The following is a 27,303-nucleotide window of genomic DNA, read 5'->3' as shown; positions in this document are numbered from 1 at the left end:
AAAACACGCTTGCATATGAAGTCCTACAAGTATCATTTACTGCAGTAATTGCGTCCCGCCTCCGTAGCAGAAGGTACCAATTTTGCATTTCAGTTCTGCAGGATATGGCAGAGGACACTTTTTCCGAACGCCTCATCTTTTCGGACAAATGGACGTTTCATCTATCGGGTAAAGTAAACCGCCATAACGTAAGAATTTGGGCGTCACAAACTCCTGGCGTCGTGTTCCAACATGAAAAAGTCTCATCGAAACTGAATATGCTTTGTGCCGTTTCTGTTCACAAAATTTATGTACCTTTCCTTTTTGCGGGGAAATGTGTGACGGGGATGTGCTACCTGGACACGCTGCAAAACTGGGTCCTCAACTTTACGAAGATTCCAATAATTTGATTTTTCACCTTTAGATGCAGCGTTATCTTAACACCACCATCCGACAACATTGGATTGGAAGAGGTGAATTATAAGATCTTGTACATCGCTTTTGGCCTCCCGGGTCACCAGACCTCCCACCTTGCGATTTTTTTTTCTGTGGGGGTACACAAAAGGCAGTGACTTTGCACCACCCATGACTGCTAGTCTTTAATAGGTGAGAAATCGAATTGTTGAAGCTGTCGATTCAATAAACAGGGAGCTGTTGATTCGTGTGTGGAGTGAAGTGGACTACCGTTTCGATGTTTCTCGGTCGACGCATGGTGCTCGTGGTGAGTTTATGGTATAGTGTCTGTGCGAACATAAAACTTTGAAGCTTTCTCTATTACTTGACGTGTGCAATATTTTTCTATCTTTCGTAGTTTGTCTGTAATAAACAACTGAAATCTGTTCTTTCTTTTGGAATCACCCTGTACTGTAAATATCTTATCTATTAAACATCCAACACGTAGAGTTTCACTGGGGGCAGATCTTCATATTAAAAAACCTTAGGTAAGGACTTAATGAAGAAGATTTGGCGACTGAGGAGATGCCAGACGAGTGGGGAACTAGTGTACTGATCCCAATATTTAAGGGGAGAGGTGATGTGCAAGACTGCAGTAACTATAGAGGTATTAAACTGATGGCACACACAACGAAAATTTGGGAAAGAGTTATTGAGGCAAGATTACGCAAGGAGACTGTGGTGTGTGAAGAACAGTTTGGGTTCATGCCTGGAAGAGGAACGACTGATGCAATACATGCTTTAAGGCGGATAGTGGAGAGACACGGGGAACTACAAGCCGATCTACATATGGCTTTCATTGATTTGGAGAAAGCATATGACAGAGTCCCAAGGGACGAAATATGGAGAAGCATGAGAGAGCAGTGCGTGCCAGAGAAGTATTTGAGGTTAGTGAAGGAAATGTACAGAGGAGCAATCACACAGGCGAGAAGTAGTGTGGGCATGACAAAGGAGTTTCCAGTAAAAGTAGGGTTACATCAAGCGTCTGCGCTTAGTCCCGACCTCTTTGACCTGATTGTAGATGTACTGGTGAAAGATGTGAAGAAGGAAGCGCCTTGGAGTATGATGTTTGCGGATGATGTGGTTCTTTGTGAGCAGAGCATCGACAGACTTGAGGAAAAGCTGGAGTTATTGGAGGAAGGCACTAGCAGAAAGAGGGATGAAAATTAGCAGGACAAAGTCAGAATATTTAGCACTGAAGGATGTGCAGATGAGGTCCTGCAAGATCCAGGATGATGAGCTGAAATCGGTCTGCAAATTTAAATACCTGGGGTCGTACATACAGAGGGACGGAGGACTGGAAAGCGAGATACAACACCGAATAAATTGCGGTTGGAACACCTGGAGGAAAATTAGGGGAGTGTTGTGTGTCAAGAAGGTGAGCATTGGGTTGAAAGGGAAAGTGTACAAGTCGGTGGTAAGGCCTGCTATGATATACGGGGCAGAGACATGGCCAATCACAGTAGCCCAGGAAAGGAAGATGGAAGTGGCGGAAATGAGGATACTGAGGTGGATGTGTGGGGTAACGAGGAAGGACAGGATTAGAAATGAATTTGTTAGAGGAACTGTGAAAGAGGGACCCATGGGGAAAAAGATATAAGAGAGCAGACTGAGTTGGTACGGACACTTACAGAGAAAAGGGGAAGAGTATATTGGAAACAGAGTTGAAGATACAAGGTTTGAAGGAGCGAGAAGGAGAGGAAGACCGAAGATGAGGTGGAAGGATAAGATATCCGGGGACCTAAGGGAGAAAGGATGGAAGAAGGAAGAGGCAATGGATAGAGTACTATGCTAGAGGGCTATGCGTGAAGCGTTCAGTGAATTCGGAAGTAAAATTCTATGTACCGACGTGACAGAAAATCCTAGGAAGTTCTGGTCTTACGTTAAATCAGTAAGTGGTTCGAAACAGCATATCCAGACACTCCAGGATGATGATGGCATTGAAACAGAGGATGAAAGACCGCACTGCAGTTCCTTCTCTACATCCTCGCACAAACGAAAAAATGGCTGACATCGAAATAAGTGTCCAAGGAATAGAAAAGCAACTGGAATTACTCAACAGAGGAAAGTGCACTGGACCTGACGGGATACCAATTCGATTCTATACAGAGTACGCGAAAGAACTTGCCCCCCTTCTAACAGCCGTGTACCGCAAGTCTCTAGAGGAACGGAAGGTTCCAAATGATTGGAAAAGAGCACAGGTAGTCCCAGCCTTCAAGAAGGGTCGTCGAGCAGATGCGCAAAACTATAGGCCTATATCTCTGACGTCGATCTGTTGTAGAATTTTAGAACATGTTTTTTGCTCGCGTATCATGTCGTTCCTGGAAACGCAGAGTCTACTCTGTAGGAATCAACATGGATTCCGGAAACAGCGGTCGTGTGAGACCCAACTCGCTTTATTTGTTCATGAGACCCAGAAAATATTAGATACAGGCTCCCAGGTAGATGCTATTTTCCTTGACTTCCGGAAGGCGTTCGATACAGTTCCGCACTGTCGCCTGATAAACAAAGTAAGAGCCTACGGAATATCAGACCAGCTGTGTGGCTGGATTGAAGAGTTTTTAGCAAACAGAACACAGTATGTTGTTATTAATGGAGAGACGTCTACAGACGTTGAAGTAACCTCTGGCGTGTCACAGGGGAGTGTTGTGGGACCATTGCTTTTCACAATATATATAAATGACCTAGTAGATAGTGCCGGAAGTTCCATGCGGCTTTTCGCGGAAGATGCTGTAGTATACAGAGAAGTTGCAGCATTAGAAAATTGTAGCGAAATGCAGGAAGATCTGCAGCGGATAGGCACTTGGTGCAGGGAGTGGCAACTGACCCTTAACATAGACAAATATAATGTACTGCGAATACATAGAAAGAAGGATCCTTTATTGTATGATTATATGATAGCGGAACAAACATTGGTAGCAGTTACTTCTGTAAAATATCTGGGCGTATGCGTGCGGAACGATTTGAAGTGGAATGATCATATAAAATTAATTGTTGGTAAGGCGGGTACCAGGTTGAGATTCATTGGGAGAGTCCTTAGAAAATGTAGTCCATCTACAAAGGAGGTGGCTTACAAAACACTTGTTCAACCTGTACTTGAGTATTGCTCATCAGTGTGGGATCCGTACCAGATCGGGTTGACGGAGGAGATAGAGAAGATCCAAAGAAGAGCGGCGCGTTTCGTCACAGGGTTACTTGGTAACCGTGATAGCGTTACGGAGATGTTTAGCAAACTCAAGTGGCAGATTCTGCAAGAGAGGCGCTCTGCATCGCGATGTAGCTTGCTGTCCAGGTTTCGAGAGGGAGCGTTTCTGGATGAGGTATCGAATATATTGCTTCCCCCTACTTATACGCCCCGAGGAGATCACGAATGTAAAATTAGAGAGATTCGAGCGCGCACGGAGGCTTTCCGGCAGTCGTTCTTCCCGCGAACCATACGCGACTGGAACAGAAAAGGGAGGTAATTACAGTGGCACGTAAAATGCCTTCCGCCACACACCGTTGGGTGGCTTGCGGAGTATAAATGTAGATGTAGAAGTATCCCGAAGAGCAACGCCGGCCGTACGTGACGTGGGACAAGGCGACGATAAAGAAGAAGAAGAAGAAGAAGAAGAAGAAGAAGAAGGTTAGGAATTTGTGTAAACGTGAAAGCTGGTGCCACCTGTTAGACTAAATAATAGTCAGGACTACAGCGTCGTGTTACATCTTCTGTTCCCATCCTCCCCCCCCCCCCCTCCCTTCACCCCATGTGGACGTTCCTACTTCCTCCATAGTTAGAACATCGTTTTGCTGAGGAATGTAGTTAAGGATGACTAAGACAGCACATCCTGAACTGCCAATAGCAGGGAACGCCGCAGGCGAACGGAAGCAGCGGGGCGTCGCTGATGTAGCGGCGGCAGCAGTGACCGCAGCGACCCCCTGGGGGCGTCTGCGGCGAGGCGGCGGTGGCCTGCGGGGGTGGCAGCTGCTGCGGCTGCTCACCCGGAAGTCGATGCCCACGGTGGAGATGAAGCTGCCGCTGAGGAAGCGGCCGTCCCGGAAGCGCACCAGCAGGCACGTCTTGCCCACGCCGGAGTCGCCCAGCAGCATCACCTGCAACGTCAACACGTGCGGCCTCACGCAGGCGGCTGCGCTTCTATCACTAAGGCCGTGCAAAGTGGCGATTTGCATAACAAGCACATGAGGAAAATCACGCAGCACCGCAGTAAGAAATCTGATGAGTCGGGTGCATCCTGTAACACTACTTGGCTACTGCCGGGGTCCACGCAACTTTTTTTATTTAGCTAAAGATAAAAAATAGTCGGAAATGCACGAGGCATGGCTACAACGTGATAGCTAACAGCATGCAACTTTCACTTCAATCTAATATATTTCTTGCTGACTTTGTAATGCTGCACACGCATAACTTTCTTGTTGCCTTGATAATGCTATACACGGCAGTCAGTAGTCAGATGTTCTTCAGCACCTCGAAACGCCAAACAGACACTGAGGAGACAAAACATTATGACTTCCTGCTTGACAGTGTTGACGTTTGGAAAGCAATACAGTAACGATAGTGTATGACGCTTAACAGACAATGTGTTGGTAGTATTTAGGAGGTATCTCACACAGATGTCTACGTCCAGGTCACGCAATTCTCGTAAATTACAGGCCAGTAGTTTGTAGGTGATGAGCACTTACCCCGTAGAGTCCAGGATCTTCCATCAGGTTCAGACCAACATCTGCGCCTACGTCTGCATACATACTCGTCAAGCCACCGTACGATGTTTGGCGGAAGCTACGCGCTGTACTTTCACTAGTCGTTTTCTTTCCTGCTCCACTCGCAGAAAGAGCGAGAGAAAAACGGCTGTCTATATTCCTCCGTATGAGCCGTAATTTCACGTATCTTACCTTCGTGCTCATTAAGCAAAATGTATGTTGGTGCTAGTAGCATTATTCTGCAGTCAGCTTCAAATGCCTCTTCTCTAAATTTTCGCGATAATGTCCCTCGGAAAGAACGTTACCTTCCCTCCGGTGATTCCCATTTGAGTTCCCGAAGCATCTCCGTAATACTTACATGTTGCTCGAACTTACTTAATTGGACATAGTGCGGATCCCAAACACTCGAGCAGCACTGAAGAATACGTAGAACTAACGTCCTGTACGTGGTGTCATTTACAAACGAACCACACTTTCCCAAAATTCTCCCAGTAAACCGATGTTGACCATTCACCAACCCTGCCACAGTTCTCACATGCCCGTTCCATTTCACATCGCTTTGCTACGTTACGTCGAGATATTTTAACGGAGTGACTGTGTCAAGCAGGACACTCACAATATTGTATCCGAACATTACGCGTTCGTTTTGCCTACTCATCCGCATAAACTTGCGTTTTTGTGCACTACTGCACATTAAATTTGCTACACCACGAAGATGACGTACTACAGACGCGAAATTTAACCGACAGGAAGAAGATGCTGTGATATGCAAACGATTAGCTTTTCAGAGCATTATCTCAAGGTTGGCGCCGTGATGACACATACAACGTGCTGACATGAGGAAAGTTTCCATCCGATTTCTCATACACAAACAGCAGTTGACTGGCGCTGCCTGGTGAAACGTTGTTCTGATGCCTCGTGTAAGGAGGAGAAATGCGTACCATCAAGTTTCCGACTTTGATAAAGGTTGGATTGTAGCCTATCGCGATTGCAGTTTATCGTATCGCGACATTGCTGCTCGCGTTGGTCGAGATCCAATGACTGTTAGAAGAATATGGAATCGGTGGGTTCAGGAGGGTAATACAAAACGTCGTGCTGGATCCCAACGCCCTCGTATCACTAGCAGTCGAGATGACAGGCATCTTATCGCATGGCTGTAACGGATCGTGCAGCCACGCCTCGATCCCTGAGTCAACGGATGGCGTTTTTTGCAAGACAACAACCATCTGCACGAACAGTTCGACGACGTTTGCAGCAGCATGGACAATCAGCTCTGAGACCAAGGCTGCGGTTACCCTTGACGCTGCATCACAGACAGGAGCGCCTGTGATGGTGTACTCAACGACGAACCTGGGTGCACGAATGGCAAAACGTCATTTTTTCGGATGAATCCAGGTTCTGTTTACAGCATGATGATGGTCGCATCCGTGTTTGGCGACGTCGCGGGTGACGCACATTGGAAGCGTGTATTCGTCATGGCCATACTGGCGTATCACCCTTCGTGATGGTATGGGGTGCATTGGTTACACGTCTCGGTCACCTCTTGTTCGCATTCACGGCACTTTGAACAGTGGACGTTACATTTAAGATGTGTTACGACCCGTGGCTCTACCCTTCATTCGATCCCTGCGAAAACCTACATTTGAGTAGGATAATGCACGATCGCATGTTGCAGATGCTGTACGGGCCTTTCTGGATACAGAAAATGTTCGACTGCTGACCTGGCCAGCACATTCTCCACGTCTCTCACCAATTGAAACCGTCTGGTCAATGGTGGCCGAGCACCTGGCTCGTCACAATACACCACTCACTACTCTTGATGAACTGTGGTATCGTGTTGAAGCTGCATGGGCAGCTGTACCTGTACACGCCAGCCAAGCTCTGTTTGACGCAATGCCCAGTCGTATCAAGGCCGTTATTGCGGCCAGAGGTGGTTCTTCTGGGTACTGATTTGTCAGGATCGATGTACCCAAACTGCGTGAAAATGTAATCACATGTCAGTTCTAGTATAATATATTTGTCCTATGAATACCCGTTTATCATTTGCATTTCTTCTTGGTGTAGCAGTTTTAATGGCCAGTAGTGTATATTTAGAACTAGCTGCTATTCACCAACTATAAATTTTGTGTAAGTCATCTTGTACCATCCTAAAGTCATTCATCTTCACCACCTTCCCGTACACCACAGCATCATGAACAAGCAACCGCAGATTGCTGGCCATCCTGTTCACCAGATCATTCACGATACAGAAAATAACAGCGGACCTATCAAGCTTCTCTGGGGCAGTCCTGACGACCTCCCTATCTCTGACGACCACTCGCTGTCGAGGCCTGTGTTCTATTACTTAAGAAGTTTTCGAGCCACCCACATATCTGGGAACCCATTTCGTGTGCTCGTGCTTTCGTCAAACTGGTGTGTAAGACATTACTATCACGTTCCTCGAACCACTATCGTACAATTCTGGCCTTGAGGCACGGACAGTTATCCCTCTGGAAACCGCGTTCGTCGTCTGGAAGATGTCACCCATGAAAGGATCTAACTGATCCACAATTATATTCGTGTAGTCCACAGCTGCCGTAGTTTCTTCGATAACTATCACAGGTGTCATGGAAGCCAAGGTGGGTGTTCCCCGTAGTACAATATTTCCGCAAGTGATCTGCGTCCGGACCCGGTTCATGTTCGAGGAGCTGTTCGTATGGATGACGGCGAACCAGAACACGACGATCAACCAGGTGTAACAAGAAACGACCATCGACATTTTTCATTGATCCACTGTCCAGTTTTCATGACTGCATTGCACTGTATTGCAGTCGTAATTAACGATCTCGTTGGATGTAAGTGAGAACACGAGGGGTCATCTGTTGCTGAGCCTAATATTCAACAATGTGCCCTGAACAATGTGCACCGAAACACTTGTGCCTGCAACAGCACAGTACGGCACCTAACCCGCTTTAAGAAGCGGGTAAGCCTTATCTCCACGTTGGCATTACAATTAAATCAATACCATTAGCTGCTCACAGGCGTTGATATTCACCAAAGGGGACAGTTGAAAATGTGTGCTTCGACCGGGACTCGAACTCGGGAACTCCTGCTGATAGGGCAGACTCTCAATCCATCTGAGCCACCGAGGGCACAGAGGATAGTGCGACCGCAGGGATTTATCTCTGGCACGCTCCGCGTGAGACCCACATTCTCAACTTACAGACCACACACTAGATTCGCAGTGCCCCTGCCATTATACCCATTACTCGTGGCAGACAATCCACCGAGAACAGATGCCATCTTCATATCATTAAGGCTAACCGGCTGATGACCTCCTTCAGTGCGGATGCACACGAAATGCCTGAACACTTACGGGACTCGGTGGATTGTCTGCCGCGAGTAATGGGTATAATGGCAGGGGCAATACGAATGTAGTGTGTGGACTATAAGTTGAGAATGTGGCTCTCACGGGGAGCGTGCCAGAGACAAATCCCTGCAGTCGCACTATCCTCTGTGCCCTCGGTGGCTCAGATGGATTGAGGGTCTGCCATGTCAGCAGGAGATCACGGGTTCGAGTCCCGGTCGGGGCACACATTTTCAACTGTCCCCGTTGGTGTATATCAACGCCTGTGAGCAGCTAATGGTATTGATTTAATTGTAGTTTCATTCTAGAGAGTTGCACGGTCACCAATGGCATCTGTTCTTTCGGACATGTCCGAAAGAACAGATGCCATCTTCATATCTCCACGTTGTGTGAGAGGCGCAGATGTTTCAACACCTTGTCGTGTACTTGTTGTTTCACCGTCCTTCGATTATTGTTCTTAGGTGACCACGTCAGCAGGATGAGAACAGTAGACCTGCTTTGTCGTTTCTGGGGTGGTCATTGATGGGCGACGGGGCCATGAGAATCTGCCTTAAAGTTGCTAATATCAGGGTATTTCCGCATTTGCGGCCCTTGTCGTCGCTAGAATCTGTCCTCATGCGTCTCTGCTGCGCTAATATACACTCCTGGAAATTGAAATAAGAACACCGTGAATTCATTGTCCCAGGAAGGGGAAACTTTATTGACACATTCCTGGGGTCAGATACATCACATGATCACACTGACAGAACCACAGGCACATAGACACAGGCAACAGAGCATGCACAATGTCGGCACTAGTACAGTGTATATCCACCTTTCGCAGCAATGCAGGCTGCTATTCTCCCATGGAGACGATCGTAGAGATGCTGGATGTAGTCCTGTGGAACGGCTTGCCATGCCATTTCCACCTGGCGCCTCAGTTGGACCAGCGTTCGTGCTGGACGTGCAGACCGCGTGAGACGACGCTTCATCCAGTCCCAAACATGCTCAATGGGGGACAGATCCGGAGATCTTGCTGGCCAGGGTAGTTGACTTACACCTTCTAGAGCACGTTGGGTGGCACGGGATACATGCGGACGTGCATTGTCCTGTTGGAACAGCAAGTTCCCTTGCCGGTCTAGGAATGGTAGAACGATGGGTTCGATGACGGTTTGGATGTACCGTGCACTATTCAGTGTCCCCTCGACGATCACCAGAGGTGTACGGCCTGTGTAGGAGATCGCTCCCCACACCATGATGCCGGGTGTTGGCCCTGTGTGCCTCGGTCGTATGCAGTCCTGATTGTGGCGCTCACCTGCACGGCGCCAAACACGCATACGACCATCATTGGCACCAAAGCAGAAGCGACTCTCATCGCTGAAGACGACACGTCTCCATTCGTCCCTCCATTCACGCCTGTCGCGACACCACTGGAGCCGGGCTGCACGATGTTGGGGCGTGAGCGGAAGACGGCCTAACGGTGTGCGGGACCGTAGCCCAGCTTCATGGAGACGGTTGCGAATGGTCCTCGCCGATATCCCAGGAGCAACAGTGTCCCTAATTTGCTGGGAAGTGGCGGTGCGGTCCCCTACGGCACTGCGTAGGATCCTACGGTCTTGGCGTGCATCCGTGCGTCGCTGCGGTCCGGTCCCAGGTTGACGGGCACGTGCACCTTCCGCCGACCACTGGCGACAACATCGATGTACTGTGGAGACCTCACGCCCCACGTGTTGAGCAATTCGGCGGTACGTCCACCCGGCCTCCCGCATGCCCACTATACGCCCTCGCTCTAAGTCCGTCAACTGCACATACGGTTCACGTCCACGCTGTCGCGGCATGCTACCAGTGTTAAAGACTGCGATGGAGCTCCGTATGCCACGGCAAACTGGCTGACACTGACGGTGGCGGTGCACAAATGCTGCGCAGCTAGCGCCATTCGACGGCCAACACCGCGGTTCCTGGTGTGTCCGCTGTGCCGTGCGTGTGATCATTGCTTGTACAGCCCTCTCGCAGTGTCCGGAGCAAGTATGGTGGGTCTGACACACCGGTGTCAATGTGTTCTTTTTTCCATTTCCAGGAGTGTACTTTCCTTACTGTATCAAGTGGGCGCAACGCCATCAGACGGCTTTCTGTCTGCCGTGGGCAGTGGTCATAATGTTTTGCGCGTCAGTGTATCATTACAAGGGCGTGGAAAAGTTATTTCTGACGTAGTATAGTGTGTGTTTAGCTTTCATAACGAAATGAAGTCTGCGCCATACACCTTCAGTCTAAAACATTCGCTCATTTCAAATGTCTGAAGAATATTACTGAAACCCATTTTGGAGTTCAGGAATAAACCGATGATTAGTTACGTCAAATGTCTGACTTCGCCAAAGAACGAGGTGACTTCCTTAGTAATTTGAAGACACTTAAATGTTCACATTCACTCCTGGATGTTCATTTTGTGGTGGATGGCTTTCGAAGTACACCAATAATTATAATGGTTTTATCTTTTTGTGCTGGTTGGCTTCCGAAGTTCACTGCCAATTATAATGGTTTCATTAACGGTAGATTTAGAAAAAAAATTGGAAATTTTGTGGTAAGTTCTATGGGAGCAAACTTCTCAGGTCATCGGTCCCGAAGCTTATGCACTACTTAATGTAACTTAAATTAACTTAAAAAATGGTTCAAATGGCTCTAAGCACTATGGGATTTAACATCTCAGGTCATCAGTCCCCTAGACTTACAATTATTTAAACCTAACTAACCTAAGGACATCATACACATCCATGCCCGAGGCAGGATTCAAACCTGCGACCGAGCGAGGTGGCGCAGTGGTAAGACACTGGACTCGCATTCGGAAGGACGACGGTTCAATCCCGCGTCCGGCCATCCTGATTTAGGTTTTCCGTGATTTCCCTAAATCACTCCAGGCAAATGCCCGGATGGTTCCTATGAAAGGGCACGGCCGACTTCCTTCCCCATCCTTCCCTAATCCGATGAGACCGATGACCACGCTGTCTGGTCTCCTTCCCCAAACCAACCAATCAAACCTGCGACCGCAGCAGCCTCGTGGTTCCGGACTGAAGCGCCTAGAAACTCTCGGCAACCGCGGCCGGCAAATTAACTTACGCTAAGGACAACACACACACCCATGCCCGAGGGAGGACTCGAACCTCCGACGGAAATAGCCGCGCGAACCGTGACAAGGCGCAGACCGCGCGGGTACATTTAGAAGTATTGGAATGGAAGAGGCCGAATGACTAAAAGCACTGGAGCGAAACAGTTCTTCAACTGTTGAATTTGCAAAGAAGTGTCCAAAACGAAAGCGCCAACCAACAAAAGACGGTGACAAGAGACTGATCTGAATTTTGGGACCACTAATGCCTGTGAATCACTATACTTGATAATTTATTTCAATCTAAATATCGATCTGAACTAACTGAACATTTTGTTGTAAATCCACCACAAGCAGCTTCTCAACTATCTCGACATTTAAGCCATCCTCTGACAGACTCTAATGCCGAAACTAATTTATAAATAATAAACATTTTAGGGGCTTGTGGAGGATTGACAGCAAAATATCTCTTACAAAAGCTATGGAGCAAAACTTAAAGAGGAATTTAAGTAACTGGAGAACTTCCAAGTGAATTTGTGCGTTTTGCTCTCTCCAACTGTAGATTTGAAGCTACTGGGAAACAGTAACCAGCGGTGTTCAAACAGCTAACAACTAAAATGAACACTCGAGAAAGAACATAACGAAAATAGCTTCTTATTTTTTGTTGTGTAAAGAAATTTAGTTGAATGATGTAAGCTTTGACATAAAATAAACCATTTTTCATTAATGTTAATTATAGTCATTAAGGCAGCTGATCCCTACCCGTGGGATATCCCACCAACAATGCCGCACGACATTTATTTTAATTAGTCTCCAAACAATGTAGTTCTCTTAGAATCAGTTCCATAAGTCTGCAGCTCCCGAAGGTAAGGTTATTGGCCGCCCGTTTATTATAGCCACGAGCTAGTGACATGTTCCACCAAGTAACTACAGCACTGCCTCAACGACACTACTCCGTGGCGGTTTGTTCCCGGCTGCTCCTGAAATTTCAGGTATCTTTCAAATCTGAAGATTCTTCAAGAGTTGAAATTTTCTTACATTGTAAGTAAGATGTATAAAGAAGAAAGATGGAGGAAAGAAATAGTAGGATGTACTGCACGAAAGTAAAAGCGTTTTCTGTAAAAAGAACAGACTACGAAAATCCAAATTATGATTGAACGGGTGGTAAAAGGAGAGATGTGGTCCGTTGTCAGAGGACTGATGTGATGGATTCCACATCCACTTGAACTTGCTTACTGTAGTCTTCAGACACTTCTGTTCTTTTTCTGCCTGAAATGTTTGCTGTCCAGGTTCCACTTACTTACAAGTCTATACCCTAGAAAAACATAATCACAAAAGAACAGACGTCCAAATCTTTAAATTTATATTCGATGTTAACACGTCTCTACATTTCAGAAATACTTTTCTTGCAGTTCCCAGTCTGCATTTTATGTCTTCTTTAGTAATGTCAAATCAGTTATTTTGCTGCCTAAGTAGCAAAATTCGTCTCATTTTCTAATCTGATTTCCTCAGCGTCGCCTGATTCAATTTGACTGTATTCCATAGCGTTGTTTTACTTTTATTTATATTCATCTTATAGCCTCATTTCAAGACAGTGTCCGTTCTGTTCAACTAATATTCCAAGTGCTTTGCTGTCTTGGACGAAGTTACAATGTCATCAGCAAGGTTCAAAGATTTTATCTCTTGAACTCTAATTGGCTTACTATCGTTCTCCTTAGCTGCTTTTATTGCTTCATCAATGTGCAAACTGAATTACAGCGGATGCTGGCTACTACACTGTCTCACCCATCCTCAGCTTCTACTTCCCTCTCATGTCCTTCGACTCGTAATTGAAGTCTCTCATTTATACGAGCTGTGGACAAACTTTAGTTCCCTGTATTTTATCCCCAGTACTTTCATGATTTCAAAGAGTGTATTGCAGTCAACGAAGTCAAAACCTTATTCTAATCTAGAAATGCTATAAAGATTCTTCGTCCTTTATTCTAAGGTAAGTTGTAGCGTCAGTACTGTCTCGCGAGTTCCTACATTTCTCCAGAGCCCAAACTGGTCTGACTTAGATATGAAGAGGATAGGTGTCGGATAACATGAATGAATAACTGCATGAAACTATTCCGAGGGGGTGATGATCTCAATAACAAAAAAAATTGAGCACTGTCTGCATGTGCTATCAAATGACAGATGGTGAGCTAAGAATGTAAGCAACTGACAACTCTAAATTGGCAACAATCAATACTGAGCATACTACGAGAGTTGGGAAAGTTTACATGTCCACACACCGCATTCTGTAGAAAGGGATGGAACGAAGTCTAGTGTCTAACGTCCCGTCGACGTCGAACCAGAGAAGTTTGAATGACGTAGGGGAGCTAGAAAATCTGGAAGGGTAAATGCAAAATCTCAGTCTAGATTAGTGTGGTAGGGCAGAGAGTGAGTTACCATGAACAGTTCAGTGACAGTGTTGTTCTAATCAGATTCAACAGCACTGTCTGCATGACAACATCGCAAGTACAATATGAAGCTCTCTTCACATAAAGTATACGAGGATAGTGAATAGGTAATTCAATGCATAATGGGAGATGAAAATCTAATAATCACGGAGAATTAGAATGCGGTTATAAAGAAAGGATTAGAAGAAAAAAATTAAGGGAGAATATAAGCTCGGTAGTAGGAATGAAACGGGAGAGAGAATATTTGAATTCTACAATAGATTTCAGTTAATGATAGCAAATGCACTGTTCAAAAATCACAATAGAGGGGATATACTTGAAAAAGCCCTGGACACACTGGAAGATTCCAACTGGATTACATCATGATCAGACGGAGACTCCTAATACAGACACTGGATTGTAAGGTGTACCCAGGAGCATATATTCTCTGATCACAATTTAGTATTAATGAATAGTAGACTGAAGTTTAACAGACTCGTACGCAGGACAGTTGTAGGAGGAAAAGGGGCACTAAAGTACTGACTAACGACGAGACGCGTTTGAAGTTCGCTACATATGTGGATATTTGATAGGGAATATCACAGTACGCAGTGCAGTTGAAGAAACGTGTGAAGGGCTTACTCAGCACATATAAAAGGCAAAACCATCTTCCGTGAAATCAAAAGCAAGGGTGGCAACATTAAGAGAGCAGTAAGCATTCTACTGTCAAACGCAGAGGAGAGAGCGGATAGTTGGAAAGGGTACACTGAAGATTTCTACGACGTGGAGAACTTGTCTGACGACGTGATAGAAGAAGACGTTGGTGCTGATAAGGAAGAAATAGGTATCCAGCACTAGAGTCAGAATTTATAAGAGCTTTGGAAGACTTCAGATTTAATGAGGCAGAAGGGGCTGATAATATTTCGTCAGAATTTCTAAAATAATTGCTGAAAGCGGCAACCGAATGACTGTTCAAGCTGGTGTGCAGAATTTACGAGACTGGCGACATACCATCAGACTTTCAGAAAAGTATTTTCCACTCAATTCTGAAGATAGAAAGGGCAGATAACTGCGAGATCTATCGCACATTTGCCTTAGCAGCTCGTGCGCTCACATTGGTGACAACATCAATATACAGAAAATTGGGAAAAAAATTGAGGAACTGTTAGGCGACGGTCCGTTTGGCTTTAGAGAAAGGGTAAGAGCACGTTAGAGGCAGTACTGACTTTGCTCTTGGTGATGCAACCAAGACCGAAGAAAAATCAATACACTTTCATAGGATTTGTCGACCTGAAAAAAACCATTGAACACTGCAAAATGATGTAAGATATTCGAAGTTCTGAGAAAAATAGGCGTAGACTGTGGGGAAAGACGAGCAATATAAAATATGTGCAAGAACCGAGAAGGAACAATAAGAGTGAAAACCCAAGAACGAAGTACTCGGATTAAAAAGGGAGTAAGAGGGGGATGCAGTCTATCGCCCCTACTGTTCGGTCCGTACATCGAAGAAGCAATGCCGGAAACAAAATAAAAGTTCAGGAGTAGGGTAAAAATTCTGAGTGAAAGGGTATCGACGATATGAATTCATTATCTTGATCTGCAACGTGATCATCATCTTTCATGTTAAGTTTCTCGCTATTCTCATTTCCTCTACTTCTCATTGCTTTGGTCTTTTTCGGTATACTCGCAATTCGTTTTCTGTACTCATTAGAATGTTCGTTCTATCCTGCAGATCTTGTAATTCTTCTTCACTTTCACTGAGGACAGCGATATTTTTAATGAATCGTTGGAAGCAAAACAACCCTTGATGGATGTGGTTAGGAGAGCATAAAAAGCAAACTAACACAGGCAATCAAGGTATTCTTAGCCAAAAGAAGTCTACTAGTATAAGAAATTGACCTTATTTTGAGGATGAAGAGTTTGAGGATGTACAGTATTGCACAGTAGTGAATCATGGATAGTTGGAGAGCCAGAACAGAAGAGAATAGAAGCGTTTCAGATGTGATGCTGTAGAAGAATGTTGAAAATTAGGGGGACTGGATGAAGAAGTTCGCAGAGTCGGCGACAAAAGGAGCATGTGGAAAACAGTGACAGGAGAATGGACAGGATGAAAAAAGGAAACAGGACAGATTAAAACAATTATCGCGGAATAATCGTACTGAACAGAGGAACTAAGTTTTACTCCAAAACAATCTGAGCAAGAATCGGAAAAAACAGCAGGGATTCTCTTCGAAGATTTCCGATTTTGTTTATAGACGTACACTGTCTTTCAACACGCCTGAGAAAATCCTTTCTTGAATCCTAGCTGTTCTGAGCATAATGAAAAGTAACACAGTCAGCCATCCACTTATCATTGTCAGCCTCAGAAAAAACAATGTATTAATGTGGTTTCGTCTTTCAAAACTGTGATACTCACTTATTGTTGTAAAATAATATCTAAAAGTTACTTCATGTGATTGTCCGTTATCCTGTCTTAATTTTTAAAAGTTTTCAATTTTTTCCTCTGTGGCTTTCACCAGCGCAATATCGTTTACTTATAACTGTGTATGTTTACTCTTCATAGATCTGAAGATTGTCTTTGAAGAACTGAAGCAATGAAACTGCCCATTAACTCCTTTTTTTATATTGCGGTTGAGACAAATATGTAGCGAAATATACAACTGAAATCAGAAGAATATACAAATATGCTTTTTTTATCGCGTTGACAGAACAGTGAAGGTGTTTCGATGAAGCTGAAGCCCTGATGATAAAACTGTACTTCTAGATGTACGTTGGTGAATTAGAAAGGCGATAGAGAGACTTTATAATAAAGCTTTCCACTAACAAATCGGACCGATAAAATCGAATCATCAGCTGTAACTCTCCAAATCTAGTTAACCATAATTTTATATTACGTTCTTGTATTAATCTACTTAATTCAAAATAAATTTCTGCAGGTATAATACAAACATAACCTGCTACAGACATTTATCGACTATGATTTTTCCCGTTATTATTTCAATCCTAGAGAAGTGGCGGGCTTGTCAGAGATAATCACTAGCTATTAAAACGAAGATAAAGCATAACATAAGGTTTTAAATGAAAATTCCTTGCTGGATATAAAAGGAATCTATGTTAATGTTGTGAGAATAAAAAATATGATGTGGGTGCATTCATGTGTTAACCTTGTGAATAACATAATATAATGATGATACTGGCGCTGTATATGGATGATCAAAGTAGAAATGAAAGTATTGCACAAGCCATTTATTATTCTTCTTTGATACGGCTCTCTTACTACTGGATGACCTACACTTTCCTGCCCACACCATTAGGGATGCTCCTCGATGTCGGTCGCTTTCCACAGTGCTTTTGGTCCCGAAATCGTGTTCCTCGTTCCCTCCATATGCAAATCCGTCTAGAATCACTCTCCAGACCATACTGGGACTCACCTGTGAAAAGAACATTGGCCCATTGTTCGACAGTCCAACTGGTATGTTGATGATTCCTCTCTAGACATTTCCTTCTGTGAAGACACGATAGAGGTAGACATACAGATAATCTCCGACAATAAAGGCCACCCTGCTGAGGCCTTATGTACAACCTCTGCCTCGATAAAACACATCCAGTGTACCATCGTGCCCTTATATCCAAATGACGGTCCTCCCTTCCTGCCGTCACATGTAGTGGGCCCTGCCATGGTCTTCGGAATACAGTTCTGTCTCTACCAACTGTCGCCACATCCGACAAACAACAGATCAATTCACATTAAGACATCGGGCCACATCAGTTTGCGACTGTTCTACTTCCATGCTTTCTATGCCCCTCCACCGGAGAGAGCCTGGTAGGCGTCTTCTCTGTGCCATACTGCACCGTCTGCGACTGTGTATACAGAAATGTTGGATGTGGGACTACCTGCCAAACACTACCTCGTCTGATAGGTGTCCTGACGTCATCGTTAGCGTGGTTGTCCATTGACTGGAGCATCATCTTTCCGTGCAGAACGCTATGATACGGACATCTGGTGACAGTCTGTATGATTACATCGTGAATTAGACACAGGACGGGGAAATCGTAGTTCGTTGCTTTAATTTTGGACACCAGTGTATGTCTTCCGGCCAAATTACTACAGGCCAAATTTGTGGCGGAAATCAGTCGAAGTAGTAAATGTATAGTACCTGGGTTGGAAGGTAGGAATCAACAATCCGTGAAAAACTGGAGAAAATACTTCATTATCTAATAATAGGTGTGATTTAGGGGGAGAATGATGATGTGTTTGATGTGGATCAAGAGGTTGTATGTGTCGAATATTACAGGCGTTCCAATAATTTTAATGTTACAGCCAAAATGATCACCCATTTTAAAACAGAAATAAAGCATGAAACTAACATAAGATTAATTAGTGTGTGCAAAACATTATGATTTTTGTGTTTTCGATGTATATTTGAAGTCACGACTATTAAAAATTCGATGTATGATCATAATTATTGTTTTTACAATTATTCTGAAAGATTCGTTGCCGCGAGGAGTGGACACGTGGTTTGAGGCGCCATGTCACGGACTGCGCGGCCCTTCCCACCGTAGGTTCGAGTCCTCCCTAGGGCATGGGTGTGTGTTGCTCTTAGCATACATTAGTTTAAGTAGTGTGTAAGTCTAGCGACTGATGACCTCAGCATTTTGGTCCCTTAGGAATTCACACACATTTGAACATTTGAAAGATTCATTAACAGATATGTTTTATACACCAAATATTAATGAAATGTAACTCTTCGATTATGTCGATAGCGTACACACCTGGTGGGACTAAAATTGTTATATCTCTGCGCTTGTCAACTTGCGTTGTGTGTAGTGTTTAGGCGTGAGTGAGTTGCTCCTGTGGGTTGTAAGTCGTGGAACGACGGTGTTAAAATGTTGAGGGATTGGCGTGTTGGAAGGGCATTACGAAAATCATCAGATATGGAATAAATGTATTTTGAAGACAACATACGATCCTGCAACGACTGTTTTTTTTCTTAATGTATGGAAATATAAAACTTGGAGACTTCTGTGATACCCACTGCAGAGAGGAATCATTCACTAAGAGTACGTTCCCCAAACAAGAGTGAGAAGAATCTACAGCTATCGTCGAGAAACAAGTTAAGTTGACCAAACTTTCACTAAACTTAAGACAATCAATTGTCCCACTCACTCTCGGATTCATTCTTAACATAGCTGTACATTTTATGATTCCAGTTGACATTAAAAATAATTTTCGAACAATTTTTGAATCGTTTAATGAGGGTGAGGGATCAGAAAATGTTGACTTTACAGACCAAGATGTGACCGATGAGACAACAAGAGAGATGAATTTATAGAGTTTGATAGCTTTTGCTGTCTATATCAAGAAAAAGCAATATTTTTTATGTATGATAAATAAAGAGCCAAGTCGACACACGGAAGGAATGGCGAATAGGAATCAGAATAAAGTCAGAGAAGAAAGACTGAAGGTAACTTACCTTGCAGACAAGATCGAACTGTGGTTCCTCGACAGGCCGTGGCGGGCGCGGCAGCGCTGACGGCGGGCCGCTGGACGAGTTGCGGCGAGTCACCACCACGTGACGCACTTGTCGCTCTGACATGGTGGCCTAAGGCGGCATGGCGGTCTGGAAAGGCGGGCATCCTCAGATCAACAATGTAGAAGAGTGTGGAAGGAAAACTCCTCGAGAAAGACGAATACTTATCACAACAGCCCATATGTTAAGCAAATACCGGTCCAATACTACAGTTTCATGACACCTAAAGTTGTAGATTGGGACAGAAAGGTATTATTGGAGACGCCACCACCTTCCTAAGTACCGAGCGAGGTGGCACAGTGGTTATCACACTGGACTCGCATTCGGGAGGACGGCGGTTCGAACCCGCGTCCGGCCATCCTGATTTAGGTTTTCCGTGGTTTTTCTAAATTGCTCCAGGCAAGTTCCGGAATGGTTCCTTTGAAAGGGCACAACCGACATCCTTCCCCATCCTTCCCCACTCCGATGCGACCCATGACCTTGCTATTTGGTCCCCTCCCCCAAATCAACTAACCTTCCTAAATACCAGACGATCAGCTGGATGAAAAGTGAGGAGCAACGCCAGTTTGAGGATCCGTCCAAGTAACTTAATGTACAGGTTACTAGACTGCAAAAAATGGAAATGAGCCACAAGTAAAAACACTAGAGTAATGGCCAATGGTCTGGAAATGGATCATTCACATGCAGTTCCTAGGCAATTTTACACATTCATCTATACAAATGATGGACTGGTTCATCATGTACACCACAGTTGCATGTTAAACATACAGTGAAATTACCATGAAGTCCGCAGCTCGTGGTCTTGCGGTAGCGTTCTCGCTTCCCGCGCACGGGGTCCCGGGTTCGATTCCCGGCGGGGTCGGGATTTTCTCAGTCTCGTGATGACTGGGTGTCGTGTGTCTTTCATTACCATTTCATCATCATCATTGACTCGAAAGTCACGGAAGTACGCCGGCACGGTAGCTCAGCGTGTTCGGTTAGAGGGGTAGCTGCCCTCTGTAATAAAAAAACTGAGTTAATCGATCAACAACGAACTGAAAAGGGTGTCTTACGACGTCCGCCCCGAGCAGTTGCGACGAACAAAAGCGAACAAAATGAGATAAAAAAAAGTGGTGTCATCTAAAAAGGACTTGCAATACAGCGGCCGAACTTCCCCGCAGGGGGCCTCCCGGCCAACAATGCCATACGATCATTTCATTTCATTAGCATGAAATCAAAAATTAAAAAAAAAAAACAAATTTCCAAACCATTGACGAGTGGTTGTCCTTCATTAACAGCTACTACAGGTTTTTGTTGTGTTTGGTCACGTACTCTTATTTATGTGAAAACAGACCTGTCTTACATATCTATATACGAGTATTTTTTTATGTTGCTCCACAATACCTACATATGCTCAGTCGAACATAGTACAGTATGACTTGCACCTTTTTATAGCAAGACTTTGAGGTAAAACTCCGTCCAAGTACATGACTGCACCCTGTGTCTTAGCAACAGGTACGAGGTGCTACCCACTGTTGATCATAACTCTGAGCCAGCACGGGTTGCTTCTCCTGTTGGGCCAGCAGTCGATTTTACTGCCCAGTCCGGACAAGTACAGAGGGTGGATGTGCTAGTCATTGGGAGCTCCAATGTTAGGCTGTTGACGGAACCCCTCAGGGTGATACAGATAAGACGGGAAAGAATTCCAGTGTGCATTAAGTATGTTTGCCGGAAGGTCTCATCCTTGCCCTGCCGGCGGCTATCGAGCGCACTGGGTGCCATCGGCTGCATGTAGTGGCACATGTCGGCACGAATTACTCCTGCTGCTTGGGTTCTGAGGCATCCTCGGCTTCTTCCGGCGGCTGGTTGTTATAGTGAAGTCAAATAGCAACGCACGCGGGATGCAGGCTAAACTGTCTGTTTACAGCATCGTACCCAGGGTTGATCGTGGTCCTCTGGTTTGGAGCAGAGTGGAAGGTCTAAACCAGAGGCTCAGACGACTCTGCGACGGTATCGGATGCGAATTTCTCAACCTCCGCAATAGGGGCAGACTTGTAGGGTTCTCCTTAGTTGGTCGGGCGCGCACTACACGAAAGAAGCGCATGCTAGGGTAACGGAGCTCATGTGGCGTGCACATGGACGCTTTTTAGGTCAGAGAACCCCTTCCTTGGGATCAAAGACGACTTGGCTGTTAAATCAGCCACAGTGACCTCAAAGAATCTTGGTCCTCGCAGATTACAGACAGAAAAGATTAACATGGTTTTAGTAAACTGCAGCAGCAACCAAGGAAAGGTACCACATTAGTATCGCTTACTGGAGGTTATAAACACAGACAGTATTGGGAACAGAAAGTTGGTGGAAACCAGACGTAAATGACAATGAATGCCTACGTTCAGTTTGGAATGTTTATCGTAAGTATAGGTTAGTCGCCAATGGTAGCGGCCTGTTTATTGCAGTACAAAATTCGATAAAATCTAGTGAGGTTATCGTGGATTCCGAATGTGAATTAATCTGGGTGAAATTGAGTACCAGAGAACGGTCACAAGCGGTGATCGGATGCTTCTATAGACCACCTTGGTCAGGAACTGAAGTTGTAGAGCGATTCAGACAGAGCCTGCAGAATATCATTAGTAAGTTTACTGATAACGCCGCTGTAACAGGGGGTGACTTCAACTTGCCAGGTATAGATTGGTAGTTTTATGCCATCAAAACTGGTGCCAGAGACAGGGCTTCGTGTGGAACTGTTCTAGATGTCTTGTCCGAAAATTACCTTGAGCAGATAGAGAACCATCTCGCCACGGTAACGTCTTAGACCTCCTGGCAACAAACAAACCTAAACTTATCGAATCAGCTAACGTAGAGGAAGGTATCAGCGATCATAAGGCTGTGACAGCATCTATGACAACGGGTCCTACAAGGAATGTTAAGAAAGGTAGGAAGATATATTTGCTCAGAAAGGCTGACGGGATACAAAGTTCAGAATATCTCAGAAGTCAGCATCAAATATTCGGTGATGAGGACGAAGACATGGAGAACAAACGAAAAGAATTAAAAGGCGCCGTTCAATATGCTCTAGACAAGTATGTTCCGAGTAAGGTTTTGAGGGATGGGCAAGATCCACCATGTTTTAATAGCGGTGTTTGAAAAGCGCTAGGTAAACAAAGAGCACTTCATCTCGGATTCAAGAGCAGTAAAAACATAGCTGACAAACAAAAGCTGAACGAAGCGAAAATGAGCGTAAGGAGAGCAATGAGAGAAGCGTTCAGTGATTTTGAAAACAAGACGTTGTCAACCGACCAGAGTAAAAATACTAAGAGATTTTGGTCGTATGTAAAATCAGTAAGTGGGTCAAAATCATCTGTTCATTCTCTCAGCGTATACACCGGCGCCGAAACGGAAAATAACAGAGAAGGCCGAAATACTGAATTCGGTCTTCCGAAGTTGTTTCACCGCGGAAGATCGTAACATTGTCCCTCCTTTCATTTGTCGTACGACGTCGAAATGGCAGATACTGAAACAACCGATCGTGGAACTGAAAAGCAGCTACAATCGCTTAGTAGTGAAAAGACGTCAGGACCAGATGAGATACATAATTGTAAGATTCTATAAAGATTATGCGAAAGAACTTGCTCCCCTTCTAGCAGTGATTTATCGTAGATCGCTTGAGCAACGAAAGGTACCTAGCTACTGCAAGTCATTCCCGTTTTTAAGAAGGGCCGTAAGACATATCCACACAATATAGACCTATATCGTTGACGTCGATCTGTTGTAGAATTATGGTATATGTTTTATGCTATAAAATTATGACTTTTTTGGAAAATGAGCATCTCCTCTATAAAAATCAACATGGATTCCGCAAACAGAGATCCTGCGAAACTCAGCTCGATCTTTTCCTCCATGAGATTCAAGGGCAGTGGACAACGGCGCTCAGGTTGATGTGGTGTTCCCTGATTTCAGTAAGGCGTTAGACACCGTCCCGCATTGCCGTTTAATGAAAAAAAAAATACCAGCTTGCGGAGTATCTGAGCAGACTTGCGATTGGATTCAACACTATCTTGCAGACAGAACTCGACACGTCGCTCTTAAAGAAAGTAATTCGACAGATGTAAAGGTAATATCCGGAGGACAACAAAATGGTTCAAATGGCTCTGAGCAGTATGGGATTTAACATCTGTGTTCATCAGTCCCCTAGAACTTAGAACTACTTAAACCTAACTAACCTAAGGACATCACACACATCCATGCCCGAGGCAGGATTCGAACCTGCGACCGTAGCAGTCGCGCGGTTCCGGACTGAGCGCCTAGAACCGCTAGACCACCGCGACCGGCGGAGGACACCAGGGAAGTGTGATAGGACCATTGCTGTTTACAATATATATGAATGATCTAGTAAAAAGCATCGAATTCTCTTTAAGGCTATTCGCAGATGATGCAGTTGTTTATACCAAAGTAGCAACGCCAGAAGATAGTAAGAAATTGCAGGACGACCTGCAGAGAATTGATGAATGGTGGAGGCTCTGGCAGTTGATCCTGAATGTAAATAAATGCGCATACATAGGAAAAGAAATCCACTACAATACAGCTGCAATATGGATGACAAACAGCTGGAGACAGCGTCTGCCACAAAATACTTAGGCGCAACTATCCAAAGCGACCTTAAGTGGAATGACCGCATAAAACAGATAGTGGGTAAAGCAGACACCAGACGCAGATTCATCGGAAGAATCTTAAGGAAATGTAATTCATCCTCGAAAGAAGTGGCTTATAAGGCGCTTGTTCGCCTGATTGTTTATATATCTGGGGTCGTTTTCAGGTAGGACTGATAGAGGAGATAGAGAAGATCCAACGAAGAGCGGCGCGTTTCGTCACGGGATGGTTTAGCTGGCGAGAGAGCGTTACGGAGATGCTAAACAAACTCCGCTGGCAGACGTTACAAGAGAGGCATTGTGCATCTCGAAGAGATTTACTATTGAAATTTCGGGTCAGCACTTTACAGGAGGAGTCGGAAACATATTATTTCCCGCCACATACATCTCGCGTATTGACCACGAGGAGAAAATTTGAGAAATTAGAGCCAATACAGAGGCTTACCGACAATCATTCTTCCCACGCGCTATTCGCGAGTGGGACAAGGTTGTAGGGATCAAACAGTTGTACCGAAAGTACCCTCCACCACACACCATTAGATGACTTGTGGAGTATGACGTAGATGTAGATGTATCATGCTTTAACTGCGATTCTTTCTTGTCTTACCAGACTCACTACATGATATTTGACAATAATTTCTGAACCTTGTGTTGGGATCACAACTTGAGGCTTTGGGGACCATCATTGTAGAAATATGGTTCCAACAAGGTGGAGCCACAGTCGACACGGCTAATGCATCCATGGCAGTTGTTCGAGAGATGTTTCCTCAGCACTGCACGTCACATTTTGGCGATCTCCACTGCCCTACACGCTCGCTAGATCTGTCGGTTTGCAACTTTTTCTTATCGGGTCGTTTGAAATGCAAAGTTTACTGCCGCAAACCTCGCTACTCAACCATCTGCAGGCTGCAATACGCGAAGAAATTGCTGGTGTTTCACAGGACACTTCGACAGATGTTGTGTAGAACTTTAAAGCAAGACTTTTAATGTGTGTGTAGGAAAACGGACGTCATATTTCCGATGTTATCTTTAAAAAATAATTTGCAATTCTTAAACTGGGTAACTTAGAGGTTGTATTCCTGTAAATACATTCTACATGCCATCAACATAAATCTAATCACAGTAATTTGGAATCAACGTGTTCTTTTCGCGCCGCCTGTTTGTCTAGTGGTAACACCACTAAGCAAAATGAAGTGGGAGGAAGAAGCAAAATCAGTGTTTGGAAATATTAAAGAAAGAATTCTGTTTCTTGGGAGGTTTTCGAAGTGCAGTGTATTTGTAAAGGAAATCGCGTACAAGAAGCTAGTTCAAAAACTCTGAAATGTTTCTCCAACGTTATGCAGTCCTCATCAAGTTGGCATAACGAGAGACAGTGAATGAATTCGGAGAGGCGCTGCTGGGATCGTAGTCGGTCAGTACACCCCAAAAGAAACTGTAACGGATATGCTCAAGGATCGTAAGTGGGCATCTTGTGAGAACAGTAACTTCGTACTCATTACACTCTGTTGGGTAAATTTAGAGAACAGTTATTAGAGGAGTACTGGGCACCAATTCTGTTGCCTCTGTTATACAGGGAGAAGTTGCTAAATGGAGCCAAATTTCAGGAAACTGTCTCTGAGAGGGTAAGGAGCGAAAAAGATGGCATGTAGCTGTGGCCGGAAAAGCGTTCCTACTCCCACTTGAAGAGATAGAAGATCTTTGACAGTGTAGGTTTCAATGATTGTTCGGTCTATGGTAGTGTTTTAGCTCCACACTCAAGACGACAGAGAGCTGGAGCACCTTTATGTAGTAAGCACCACCAAAGGCGTGTCCATTCATCCGCAGCACGTGGTCCCGCGGTCGCATTCTCGCTTAATGAGCACGGGGTCCCGGGTTCGATTCCCGGCGGAATCAGGGATTTTTACCTGCCTCGAGATGACCGGGTGTTCGTGTTGTCCTCATCATTTCATCTTCATTCAGGAAAGTGGCGAGATTGGTCTGAGAAAAGTTTGGGAATTCGTGTGGGCGCTGATAACCGCGCAGTTGAGCGCCCCACAAACCGAAACAACATCATCATCATCATCATCATCATCCCCCCCCATTCCTCGCCCACCAGCCCTGCCGACGCCACCCCGGTAATGGTAGCCACATCTGTGAAATCTCAGCAGTGTGGTGGCCTGTGCGACGAACCAGCGATAAAACCGTCGGCTGCAGAGGCAGGTCTGTTGATGGTAACAAGGCATGCACGCGTTGTAAGTGATACAGATAATGGCGTCGGAGTGGACATTGTTCCACACGATTGTTTGGCTTACCGCACTCTGGTGGGCCACATGCCTGCTTTTGATACCGCGGTCACTGTCAGTGATCTTTTTTCTCCACGCACAAGGACGTGGACTTCCTTTGGAACGCATTTCTGCCCATATGTTCTTGTAATATTTATGCTCACAAGGGAACCTCCCCATCGCACCCTCCTCAGATTTAGTTATAAGTTGGCACAGTGGATAGGCCTTCAAAAACTGAACACAGATCAATCGAGAAAACAGGAAGAAGTTGTGTGGAACTATGAAAAAATAAGCAAAATATACAAACTGAGTAGTCCATCCGAAGATAGGCAACATCAAGGATACTGTGAACTCAGGAGCGCCGTGGTCCTGTGGTTAGCGTGAGCAGCTGCGGAACGAGAGGTCCTTGGTTCAAGTCTCCCCTCAAGTGAAAAGTTTTTCTTTATTTTCGCAAAGTATGATCTGTCCATTCGTTCATTGACGTCTCTGTTCACTGTAATAAGTTTAGTGTCTGTGTTTTGCGACCGCACCGCAAAACCGTGCGATTAGTAGACGAAAGGACGTGCCTCTCCAATGGGAACCGAAAACATTTGATTGTAAGGTCATAGGTCAACCGATTCCTGCACAGTAAAACACGTCTGATATATTCTATACGACACTGGTGAGGGCATGTGCGTCACATGACAGGAATATGTTGCCGACCTACCTAACTTGTACACTTGGCGAATGGGTAAAAAGATTCTTCTACATTTCCCGATTTAGGTTTTCGTGTGGATGTGAGAATTACTCCCAAAAAAGTGATGAAAACATAAGAGTTTGTCACATAAACTGCAATAAATGAACCCGACAGTTTCACAGTCGCACACTTTTCTCTGTGCTCTGTCAAAAAATATGTTTTTAACGTTTTCAAA

At 44.9% G+C, this 27,303-nt stretch overlaps 1 protein-coding gene across 2 annotated transcripts in view; it reads right to left on the bottom strand.

Moving 5' to 3' along the window:
• LOC126170560 (ras-related protein Rab-37-like) overlaps window positions 1-27,303 on the bottom strand; it is a 379,498-nt gene that overhangs the window by 90,556 nt on the left and 261,639 nt on the right. Inside the window, exons 2-3 of one of the 2 annotated variants that reach the window (XM_049920735.1) lie at window positions 19,450-19,596; window positions 4,414-4,524 (exon numbers count right to left, since the gene is read on the bottom strand). In XM_049920735.1, the coding sequence (XP_049776692.1) occupies window positions 4,414-4,524; window positions 19,450-19,572 (234 nt within the window). In that variant the 5' untranslated portion in view covers window positions 19,573-19,596. The remainder of the gene's footprint in view (window positions 1-4,413; window positions 4,525-19,449; window positions 19,597-27,303) is intronic. The other variant, XM_049920736.1, reaches the window with a different exon arrangement.

Source organism: Schistocerca cancellata, chromosome 1 (assembly GCF_023864275.1).
Source record: "Schistocerca cancellata isolate TAMUIC-IGC-003103 chromosome 1, iqSchCanc2.1, whole genome shotgun sequence".
Classification (NCBI taxonomy): domain Eukaryota; kingdom Metazoa; phylum Arthropoda; class Insecta; order Orthoptera; family Acrididae; genus Schistocerca; species Schistocerca cancellata.
Note: the sequence above shows the minus strand (reverse complement) of the source record. Positions and strands in the feature narration are given on the sequence as shown.